Raw genomic sequence first — 12,657 nt, 5'->3', positions numbered from 1 at the left:
CATAAGAAGGCGATTGCCTTGGATGTAATCACCCAATTTATTTGATGCATGTGTGGGTAGAGTATCTGTGCAGCTGGCAACATGTTGTAATCCATGTTTCATTGAGGTAACAGATGTTACATGATGAAAAACAAACTTTACTCCTCAGAGAGAACTTCTAAGCTCTCGTATAACTTCCACACACTCATAAAAAGCCCTGGTTTTGAAGTGAAAATCAAGGGGAAGATTTGACATCTTGTTATTTCACCACTGTGCCGTGGTAAGCCCACAGTGTTTGGAGAAGCAGTAGGATGTGAAACCAGATCTCTGACTGAGACAGATGTAATCGATTTTCCTCTTTGATCAATTTTCAGATCAGTAAGGCAAATGGCAGTGGCACGTTCACAAAATCACTCCCTCAAAATCGCTCTGAAAATATTACAGATGAGATTTGGATGGAGAGGGGTCAGTGTGCTTCAGGGTTATTACTAGGAATTATTTACATTCTCCAATGTTCTGAAAAAGCATCACTTTCCTCATACTGTTCATTGCAGCAGCTCCTTTTCTCAGACCCAACTGTAAGGGCTCTGGGCTACCTACGTGATCTATTTAAATTCACATGCCTGTAATCGGGGAAACCACAATGCTTCAACCGGACTATTGACGAGGGACATTTTCTTCTCACTTTGACTTATGGCTTTTTTGCTTTGCAGACTTTTATATTCACAGGGAACCTTTATAACCCACTGGAAGAAAGAAAAAGTCAAAAGGCATAATTTCTCCTCTTTAAAGCCCGTCACTGAACTGTGAAGATGGGTTCTCTTATCGCCTGCTTCCTGTCTTGGCATTATTTTGAGGTGCTAACAGAGAGGACACATAATACCAGAATAAAATGGTGTAATGACATGCTGTTGTGAAATGTTGATGTCCAAAACCCCGACTCCTAAATGTCTGACAACAGTTATGCTTGGTCCCCTGTAAGCAATCTGCGGAGACTTTCCCTGTAGAAAAATAAATAAAACATCATATCATTAGAAGGCAGTCTCGTCCTCCACAATGCAGACACACGTCAGCTTTTCTGCAGGTGTGGCACGAAAAGCAGCCGCCGTGTCTGGCAGCTCTCAGCCAGACACAAAGCTGCCGTCTGCAGCTCCACATGTGCCACACGAGAGGGGCACTCGCTCTGCCTTGACATCCACAGAGAAAAAGGCTGTGACTCATTCAAAACATGTGTCAAAAATACAGAACAGTTGAGCCCCGCATGCATATAAGAGAAGACAGAAAGTCATCGAGGAAGTTGTATTTTAGCCTCATCTATTTAAGGCGCCACCACTTAGAGACTGAGTGATTTTGCAAACCAGTCTATGCAGCCAGAACTACAAACCCACTATAAGAAAAATCTGTTCAAAGTCATCTTTAGAAGTGTTTCATTCACAACTTCTCTCCACGCTGAGTCAGTTAAGTCAATATTTGGATAGAGGTGGGTTCCATTCAGGCGACCGCTAACGACCCGTGGCTGCAGGGTTTCTCTGTGCTCACAGACAGCGGAGATGTGTGTAGTCAGCCGGACCCGAGGCAGCATGGAAAACTCCAGCATGCAAGTTCAGTGCAAGTGTGAGAAGGAGAGAGTGGGCACGGGGGAGTGAGCGTATTGCACAAGCTCATTAATACTTGAGCTGATGCAATGTACACTGCACCACAAAGCTGGGAAAGCTGTACTAGTATTGTTAGTGGTCAAATTTATTATAGAAACATCCACACAAATATGTTTTAGTTTGAAATGCACTGTATTTTTTTATGTCTGCCTTCCACTGAGTTTTGAAGTCCCTAAAAACGACCAAGTTTGGAAACGCTGCTGGCCCTATTTTAGTTTGAAGCAGGAAACCAATAACACAGTCGCCTGCACTCACTTTCTAATTGGTTAGTTTCATTATCACAAGTCCACTACCGGCGGTGAATGCAAAACACTGCCGACACTTACTGTCAGTAACAGTTCCACCTCATTGTGGGTCCAAAAAAAGAAATCCCTGCTCCTACTCTTCATCAATGATGTTCCTCGTTTTTCTGTAACCAAGCAGCCGACTGTATAGACAATCAGCTAACTTCAAAATCGTAATACTTAATTCTAAATTTCATCAATAAATCTATGCAGGGCAATTTGTAGTGGCAGTTACATGGACTACCAAGTAGCTACAAATGTCTAAAGGTTTAATCTTAAGAATTCAACTTTTTCTTAATATTTGAACTTTATTCTCCAAATGCATAATGCTAAAAAAAAAAAATCAGGACAGGACCTTTAACTGCTGTTTCTGTTCAGATTTTTCTGTCTGACATCTCATTTACACAAGCCTTCTGCTATTTTAGCACCGGGACACTTGCTGCTTTTACTGCTCCACAGGGAGCACAACAAAGACCCCTGTTGGACCAGTGCCTTGACTGCCAGCTGCCAGAAATCACACTGGGATGACAACATCAGCTGCAATAATTTCCAAGTGTTAGAAATAACAAACTTTCATGTTAACCACTCAGGCATTTTTCAGGATGTTTTACAAGGTGACAAAACCAGGCAGAACTTTTGTTTCCGTTTGGTTTTCCCGGACTGCTTTAGAGCCTCGTTTTTCTAAAGATCTGAGTTGTGGCAATGTTTTTTGTGTGTGTTGTGTAAAGAGTCCCAATGTATAGTTAGTCATTGTTCTTAGCTGACGAGTATTTCTTCCCTCAACCTTAAAAAAGCTTTAAAAAATTAGAGATAAGTGTGAAATGCACACAATCAATCTATGTGTCAAACTCCGAAACAAGATGGATTTCAAAAGAGGCCTAAAGGCACCAAGTTTAAAAACCTGTTAAATTGTCTCCCCTTCTCTGAGGGGAGTATTTAGTTCAGTTAATAAACTAGCGGGAGGCATATAAAACCCACATTTAAAAGGAGGGGCTGGGAAATAAAGACCAAATGTGCTGCAACTGGAGGGGAAAATCTCCTAGGACTTCACATTGGAGTCTCTGTTTGACTCTTTTCATGTAGACGTACACTGCCAGTGTGAAGGTAGTAGTCCGAGAGGCAAAACGGCCAACAGCTATCACAACATTTTAGGAAATACGATGAGGCTTGAGAGAGAGAAAGAAAATGATCTGGAAAACACTGCAGTAAAACATTACAGCGAGTGTGACTTTTGTGGGCTCGAGAGCACACTTCAGTCGCAAAGGACTCCTTTTGAACTTCAATGGGAGCTGGAAGCATGAAAAGAGTTTTCCTTGACATAAAACCAGCCCCTGCCTGCAGGAGTTTAGACTTCAGGAGAACTCCACCAGCCGTCTCTGCGGATGCAACTTGCTGCATTGGTCAAATTTGATTTGAATAGTGCTGCTGCCTATTGTGCAGCCAGAGGAAGTTTTTGGGTTTATCAGATCACTTTGGAATTAATACATCATCACATGTGGAAAAAAGTAGGCTACATTCAGATGTTAATGAGCAGAAATTCTTTGATTTGTCTGTTTAATTCCAGCATCGTACCACAGATTTGTTTTGGTCCCAACTGAGCTAGAAACAGGCCACGGAGCCCCTGTTGAAACCCCAATAGAGAAGAGGTCCAGGTCGGCCTTCCCAGCGAAAGTGACAGCAGGACAACACAATTGCAAGGACTCACCCCGTGCACCCCGCCCCGGCCCCAAGCAGAGCCGAGTGGCCAGGACTACAAATCAGTGACGGAGTTCATTAATGAAGAGGCAGGGCCTTTCCGCGAACAATAGCCGTCAACAGGAGCTGTCTCGGGCGATCTGGGCCGGGACACTCTGATGGATGAGAGGAACTTTAAGTTCCCATTTATCCCCAGTGCCCCCACTGTCCAGCCCCGTAACCTCTGTGTAGGATCGAGAGCAGCCAGTCTCCCCTTTCACCTCAGTCCCCCTCACCATGTTGGACTGAGCGTTCATGATTTTTGCCCTGACATCCCTTCCTCAAACAAACCAGAATCACCAGGCTTGACAGTGGCCCACGGGCTCCACCCAATGCCAATCAATTCACAGCCACATCCCGGTACGTTCAGGCACACAAGGACAGACACAAAACTGAGTGAAATATCCTATCAGTCAAAGCCCCTCAGGGCATAAGAGAGATTATGGTTTGGAATCGATTGGGACAGGACCGTGACCTTCGCCCCTAGTAGATCAACTGGGAGGGCTGCTGCATAACAATGAGGGTCTGGTGAGAGCCTGTGTCAGAATGATAACACAAACACAGAATAACCAGGTCCTAGATGCTGGAGGCTGGGGGACACCTCTAATTTCAAACAAAGATCCAGAGGGAACGACTGCAGTAGCAGCCACCCAAAAAGGATGAAAAGGAGACTTGTTATATCCAAGGTAAGCATTAATGCACCACTGAATCGTGCATTAGCTCAGCACATCCAGTTAGCAACATCAGTACAAATGAGAAACAAGTACTTGAGCTCCGATGTTGTTTGTTTGGGATCATAACTATAACCGAAATTATAATCATGCCTTACAGCCCTAACTCTAACCCCCTGACCTTTCAGTGCTCACCTATCCAAAAAGACCAATGATGTTAACACTGTGAAAAATGTGATTAACAAATTGCATTCTTAAACGATAATGTGCCCAGATCAGAATCTCATCAACAATTCTTACATAGAACCAAAGTGATCTTGTCCAGGGTTTCGAAGAATGAATGCAGTTGGCTTCGCTTCAGTGTGCTTTGCCTCCTCTGGTGCATTAAATACACTGAAGCAAAGCCAAGGGACAGTGGGGACAGCAGATGTAGAGTGAGGGTGACAAGACTTTGTTCAGCCAGAAATCCCCATTTCAATTATAAGAGGCATTAAGCTTCTTAGGTGGTATACTGAAGCCTGGTCAGTGTGGCTGGGGCTTTGGGCTGCTCACTTTGACCAGACTAGACAATTAGGCCATGTGTGCATGAGAGCAGATAGATCTGTCCGTGTGCCTCTAAAGCTATTAGATGCAGATTGTCCCCGCATCGATAATCCTACTGTCTGAGGCCTTGTTAAAACTTTCCTCGAGGCCACCTGTTCCACGAGGGGCAGCTGTTGTTCACAGCCAGGCCACAGCCGGTCCTCCCAACCGTGCCTGGAGTTGGAGGGAGGAATCCGGGCAGAGGACGGCAACGACAGAGAACAACTCCAGCGTCAACAGAAGCCAACCGACTGACACTTGGAGAAGAGTTACGAGAGCACACTTGCCTTCAGATGTTGACATATACGCCATATATCATTGAACTTAAAGTGAGATGTGTCAACACCAAGCAGAAGTACAGAAAAAATACATTTTGCTTTGCAACAACTGCAGAGAGCAAGCAGTGAAGCCACTGAGGCAGGTGGGAATTTAACAAGATATGATTATGTGTTAATACAAGATAAGAGTTGGACTAAGTTTAAAGCACATACTCAAAATGAGTGGCCTGAGATTAAGGTTGGAGGTGCTATAAAGGGATGAGATACTAAAGCTGCTCACAGCAGGCGTTCATCAACTGCGTTTTAACACCCATGAGTTCAATGAGAATCTGCTTACTGCTTCGAAAGCCTCATTACCTTGTTAGACACCAACATTGGAAAAGCTACAGACGGTCTGTGAGAATCCGACTGTGAGAACCAGCTGGCACTCAGTGCCAACAGTTACCTGTGCATGTCCTGAATACCATCAGCATTCCCAGAGGTAATCCCCAATAATCTCCCAACTAAATCAACCACCAACATGCCTCACCAGTGCATAGCTGGCATGCCGGCGTGGAGGACCTCTGTCAGAGGAAATAATAGCCCGATGGAAGACTAATGATGCTAGATTTAGGGACTGAGCCCCCCCGCAACACCAGTAATGGACCATGAAAAGCTGACTTGGCTATAAATAGCTGTTATTCATTGGCGAAAAATGAACCGGACAAAAGGATCTGGGGCAGAGGGAGAGGCCTCGTGGGCGAGTTTCCAAAGCTATAGGGTCAGATAGACAGTTCAGCAGCTCTGTTTTCTCTATAAGGATACAGGCCTGCAGGCTATACATGAGTGTTGATGGTTACGTGGCCCACAGATATACCCTCTACAATAGTTAAGCCCCATATAGATATGAATAAGTAAAACTTTGTATACCACCATTTATGCAGGTTCATGCAAGACGCACACAACAAATAACAAACAAACATTAAAATAATCAAACGTATACCATAATATTAAAAGCAATAAAATAGATTAAGTCAAATATCATAATCAATAACCAAGCTAAAGATGTCTTTGTTTAAAGAAATCAGCACATTCTGCTGCTCTCAGATCCTCAGGGAGACTGTTCCAACACCTCTGAGTTTCAAACCTAAAAGCTGCCTCATCCAAAGTTTTCATCCTGCCCTTTAGAACAAGTTATGAATGCTGGGGAGGCACTGATTGATGCCATGTACCTGTCCCTTGTATAAAATATAATTCACAGCCCTGGGGGGACGGACGGCTCATCACATACAGAACTTTGCTAACGGTCCAGGAAGACACGTGTATTTAAGTAACAAACCAGGCAGTTTTGCCGGCAAGCTTCCTCTCCACCTACCAAACAACTATAAATCACAAAGCAGCCGTCATGTCATGAAACATACTGTGTCGCTGTCTGCTCAACAGTAAGCAGCTGACAGACTGATCAAAGGGCCACGCTGCTGACAATACAAAAGCTAGTCTTGAATGTCAAGTAGTGACGGCTGTTCTGCAGCCACAAGCCCTGATACTCAGCAATCTCCAGCAGTCTGCTGTGTGAGTCAGATCCGCTGTCATACCCATTGATTCAGTCAGCCGACACTGTGAGAGGGCCGTTGATTTGATACACCATGATCCCAATAACTGACCCACTCTAGAGAATGAATACACCATCGAAGCTTTAAACGTCCGCCCCGGCCGCCCAGTGAGCTGTGAGTGCCCCACCTTGATATTACAAACATTTCATACCTGGACTGGATGCACTCGAGATTTGTTCAAGGAGACAACGTTATTGATTGCATCGTTGCAGTGGTTTCTCTTTGTCTGGCAGGATTCAGTAACTGGGGCATAAAACAGTCACAGATGCAAAAATAGACCTCAGAAGACTAGAACGTGAGCCAGTTTCTAACCGCAGACAGACAATGCGTGGACATCCTCGTGAGTTTTTCTTGGGTCAAACTAAATCACTAAATGGAGTTTTCACCAAGATCGGCACTTAGCACAGAGGTCAGCTCTGCCTTAGGGGCTGATGCTTCCTTCAATGGACCTTCTGAGGTCATTATAATTTGAGCACTTAGCAGTGGGTACCTCCATCAGAAGATGTTTTAGTTTTAAAACTGCTGGCTGTCCCAGACAAGCATTTTATCTCCCTTCATAGTAACACACCTAGAAATACACATCGCAAGACTATTCACATACACTGGGCGTGTGTTTAACAGGAAGTGGATAGTCAACTTTTCAGTAGATTTCTTAGATACAGAAATTTGAAGAATTCTGCGTCGCCTTTTCAGCATTTGAAGGTCACTAAACTAGAAAAGAAAAAAAACACATGCAACAAGAAACCACTTTTAGAAGGCGCCACATTTTCAAAAAACAGTCACAACACACTAGGTAAGAGCATTCAGACTACCGCAACAGTAGGTCGATCAAGTTGGCCAACTTCAAATCCGGAATTTTTTTATTTTCAGGTGTGGATCATCTTATTCAAGCATTTAGCACTTGTTATTTAGTTCATGTTAAATTAAACATTGGGGAGAAACCAGATAGCCAGAGCTCTTGTTCTTTGTGTTAAAAAAAAGTGTAGAGGAAGAAAAGTAGTGTTGTACAGCAGCACAAAGGAGGGGGGTCATGACGCAAAGCCTGTCATCCTCTTACTGGATAAACAGGTTTTTATTGGTGTGGTTTTACCAACACAAACACGCACACACATGCACAGAGGCTCAGTGAATAGCCTCTTAATAGCCAGCAGTTTTAAACTACTATCCTAATTAAGATTATGTCCATTGCAGTTAAGTTTAGAAAGAGATAATTACACTGCATTGTGCTGCCTTTTTGCATAAAACCTCTGAGTGCCTGAGTCCCCTCTCCTGTTAATGTGTTTAAAGGCTTCCTATAAACAACCAGATTCTGAGGTCAGTCCTACAGGTCCTCTAAGTAGGTGAGACTGTAAGTGCATCAGCTATTTAAAAAGAGCTTAAATGGGAAATTCAGATCATTAATTGCAATCTATTTCATACATTTGGATTGAGATAGTCTGAAAGACAGAGACGAAGATGTATGTCTTTAACCGGATGAGGAATCTCATAGCAGTCTATCACTATATAATTCATTAATTTATTTTTGATAAATGTTTCTGCCGATATATCAGTCTGGCTCCTATTTTCATTGGTAACAGCATTAAGACAAGAACGTCTTTTTAATTTGTTTCAAACCGTAAAAACTCAAAAACATCTGGAGAAGCAGATTTTGACAATAACAAAGATTCTTCTATCAATGTATCTCCCATGTCAATTTGACAGAGCTGATGAATTAGACCAAATATAAGGTTTTGTGTAAAGAACAGGAAGTATCTTCACCTTCTAATGCTTTACTTCCCGAAAATGGTGTCAAAATTACAACATATATATTCTCGTGCAAATATAACCACATGTTATCGAATGGAAATATATTTCAAATATATCTAAACAACAACTAAAGTCTTGATATCAGCAAGAAAACAGACAGCCCCTTATAGAACCTCAGCGGTGCCAAGTCTCAAAGAAGCACAGGGCGTCTTCTGAAATAATACACCAGCCCCGCTGCAGCATCACAGAACACAGCGCTGCTTCAATCAGCCTGTCCGAAAACTGTCAGTTCAAGGGCAGAAACTGAAAGGTGAGCACTTATTTAAGAAAACCGCTACTGCGAGGGAAAAACTGAATCAGCACAATGTTTGAAAACTCAGTATAATGCTGAAAACAGCTAAATCTGATATTTATGTTTTCCTGAATGAAAATACAGTATGCAGATGTGTGATTATATTCCTCAAGGGTGAAAGAGTCATCCTCCTGCTGGTCTGTCAAAATGCACACAGAAAGACACTGTTTTGTAAACGTGGAAAGATGGAGGCTGCCTGTGTACGTACAGTAGATGTGTTTTGGGTTGCGTGCTTGTGTTTGGTGGCTTGAGGCCGGCCTGGCAGACAATAAGTGGAAGTGTTCCCCTGTTTCCACTGCAGCGTTTAATTGGTCAAAAAGACACAAAGTGACTGAGGTCTTGTTGACCAAACAATAAGGGCTTGTGTTCCCTGAGCCTGAGCGTGGGGAGGTCAATGTGATATGACAACACGCTACTCTGCATCTCCAGCAGCAACAATTCAGCAGCTTCGACTGCAGCACGACACTAAAACAAAGCTGCTGATTGGACCCTCGCTCCAACAATTCACCCGCACAAGCCTGCTATTACAGCTGTTTAAGAAGGAGTAAAATCCACACATTTATATGCTCACTTCCCCAGAAAAGCACATTCCACTGCTCTTAGTAATGATGAAATCATTCCCAACAGCAGATGAACTGCTATTTTTAAAACAAGCAGCAGCAGCAGCAGCAGCAGCAGCAGCGGTTTGAATGAAACAGTGCGTAGCAACATGTCTGCAACCCGGGTGGAGCACCTGTCAGCCTGAGCAGGTGTACGTCTGGCTCACGCCTCCACACAGGCAGGTTAAATATAAAGCCACAACCCTCACTTAGGTGTGGAGGATCAGGGAGCTTAAGGTGACGTTGACACTGAGCCCAGATGTGGATTAACCGAGTCCAACTGGCATTAGACGGCAACGACTTATCTCGTTTCTGCATATCCTGCATTCAGACATCTGTTTTTACTATTTTTTAAAACAAGGTGTAAGCCACACATTTGTCTTGATCCCATCTTGGTGCAACCATTCCTCATTGGAGCCAGGAAGACGTTTGAATTTTTCCTTCTCTTTCCTCACACGTCACCTCATACCTACAAGCGGAGCAGAGAAATACTAACACACATAACACATCGAGGCAGCTCATGTGGGAAATTCTATTTTTACCGTCAGGCAGGGCGAGGCAGTGCTACACAGCAACACAAAGTAGGGAAACTGTAACAAGGCAGGGAGGGAGGGCTGTCAGGGAACAAAGCGGAAGTGTCCTTCCTCCTGATGACCTGCAAGTTAGAGGAGGAACACAAAGTGCTCTGTGTTTGTGTGTGTGTCTGTGTGAATGCAGAGTAGCTCTGCAGCAGCCAACTGGGGCAAATCCATGCTATTTATCCCACCTTTTAACTGCAGGGATAACCAGTAAGCAAACATACTCTGTATGACTGCTGCAGGAATGTGGTGTATGTGTGCAGACGATTGTGCTTTCTTTGTGTGTATACTCTATCCTATTTACCTTGAAATGTGATTGCGGTTTCTTTTTCTCAGTGTTTATCTTTTTATCCATCTGTAGTGTGTCCAACATCCTAGAAGAAGGATCCATCCCATGTTTCTCTTCCTCCTCTTCCCCCTCTCCCCCCCCCCCCCCCCCCCCCCCATTCAAAAAGGATGTTTATGGAGTTTCCCTTATCTGGATTAAGGGATGGATGTATACTACAAACCTTTAAAGCCTCTTTGAGACAAAACAGGATTTATGATTTGCTTTAGCTTTGTACTGTAAATGAACTTGACTATAGGAGCTCTTACTGGCTCATCCTGGAGGGGGACTGGTCCAATTCAACTTCCTGATGAAAATGAGTGGCACTTTTAAAATCGCACAGTGATGAAAATCTGGATGTGCAATGGCTGAGCTAATTGGAATATCAATTGGGCACATTAATGAATAAATGAAAGTGGAAGTGGGGGGTAGATTATATTGAAATTAGACAGGGGTGACTTTACAGCTTTATAACAACCTTTTTTTCACTTTCTCAGTTTTACTTTTTGGAAATAGACAAACATTTACCATGTTAGTCTTGGCCACAACTTTGTATAGCTTCAGTTATTCATCTTAAATCTGTATTTATATTTGGCTTCGATACTCTTTCAATCACCTTGTAGTTAAATGTATTTGCATTGTCAGTGTCTCCTTAAGCACACACTTCTTCACAGTGACATCTTTGTAGTAGTTCTGGCGGCGAGACTTTCATCGTAGAGCATTTTGCCCTTTTATTATTCTTATGCTCTTGTGTTTGACTCTTTGGTGTGTTGTCAATCTATCTATCTATCTATCTATCTATCAATCAATGGAGTATACAGATGGTAAATGATAAATGGTTTTGTATTTATATAGTGCTTTTCTAGTGTTGATGACCACTCAAAGCGTTTTACAGTACAGTTTTACATTCACCCATTCACACACACATTCATACAGTGCATCTATTTGCAGCACTTTGTTATTCTATGGGGGGTCATTCAAGGTTCAGCATCTTGCCCAAGGACACTTCGGCATGCAGATGGGTCAGACTGGGGATCGAACCGCCGACCTTCAGGTTGGAGGACGACCACTCTACCCCTCAGCCACAGGCGCTATCTATCTATCTATCTATCTATCTATCTATCTATCTATCAATCAATGGAGTATGCATATCCATATATCTATAATTCAATGGAGTATACACATCTATCTATGTATCTATCTAGCAACATTAAGAATATTGCATTTCCTCAACTTAAATCCTTCACCAGGTCAAACATGATCAGGATTATGGTCAATTTCATGATCAAGAGAAAATAAGTACCCATGATGGACGTTTGCATTATCATATGAGTGGGAAATGGGGGTTAGGGGCACAACCACATGTCCAAACCCAGAGACACCCACCTCCTCCAATGCAGCCACTGTGTTCCTGCAGTGGGACATCCTGGTGGTGAAGTTGGAGGCGGTGGGCGACTTGTAGTCCTCATTCGTCTCCGCCACAAACTCTGAAACTGTGATTTGGTCCGGCATCATTAATCCTTTAGCTGCTGATAACAAGGAGAAGAAGGAGACGCACTACTTTCTCTGGTCCGCTCTCCCTCTCCGGTCTGTAGTTTTAGGACAGAGAAGTTCACAGTAGTATCAGCAGCAGTGTCTGTGAAGGTCCCCTCGGGTAGTAAACCATCTCCGGCTGTGTGTTTATGTCATTTCCCTCGATAGCTCCACACACGGTCCGGTGCTGCACGTTGGCTCCTGGCGCTTCCACAGGGGGATGGAGCTTCTTATCCCTTCCGCCTTTCAGTCCCGCTTACTCAGGTTTAACACCCCAGGCACACGGCTCGTCCTCCGGCGGCAGGTGAGAGGGACGCTTCCCTCTCTCGGTGCTTGTTTTTTTCCCCCGCTAACGTGCGACAGCGCGGGGCGAGCAACTTCTTCTTCCAGCGTCCGAGTCCCGGGGAGACGACAGCGATTCAACGGGAGCGCAACAAAGTGACAAAGGTAGAGGAGGGGCAGCGGTGGAGGCGCGGCAGCCAATGGGAGGCGCCGGCTGGTAATTAGGAGCCAATCGCGAGCGAAGGGCGTGGTGACACGATGCCTTCACACGCTCCTCGTAATCGGGAATTTTCAAAAAGTCGCCTTTTAACGGTGGCCGACAGAGCTCAACGCACCGAAAATGAAGAAAACAACACATTAGAGAAAACACGTGCTCCTTAAGAAAATAACTTCGCGCGCAGCAAATAGTTACAACACATGCAAATACAGAAATGCGCTGCAAAAACTTTGAACAAGTCAGAAAACAA

At 43.9% G+C, this 12,657-nt stretch overlaps 1 protein-coding gene across 1 annotated transcript in view; it reads right to left on the bottom strand.

Moving 5' to 3' along the window:
- Positions 1–12,326, bottom strand: part of asap2a (ArfGAP with SH3 domain, ankyrin repeat and PH domain 2a) — a 52,133-nt gene extending 39,807 nt beyond the window's left edge. Inside the window, exon 1 of the mRNA XM_053435041.1 lies at positions 11,762–12,326. Coding sequence (XP_053291016.1) covers positions 11,762–11,890 — 129 coding nt within the window. The 5' untranslated portion in view covers positions 11,891–12,326. The remainder of the gene's footprint in view (positions 1–11,761) is intronic.
- Positions 12,327–12,657: the final 331 nt, after the last annotated feature.

This window comes from Pleuronectes platessa, chromosome 11 (genome assembly GCF_947347685.1).
Source record: "Pleuronectes platessa chromosome 11, fPlePla1.1, whole genome shotgun sequence".
NCBI lineage: Eukaryota > Metazoa > Chordata > Actinopteri > Pleuronectiformes > Pleuronectidae > Pleuronectes > Pleuronectes platessa.
The sequence above is the reverse complement of the archived record's forward strand: the minus strand, read 5'-3'. Positions and strand labels throughout refer to the sequence as shown.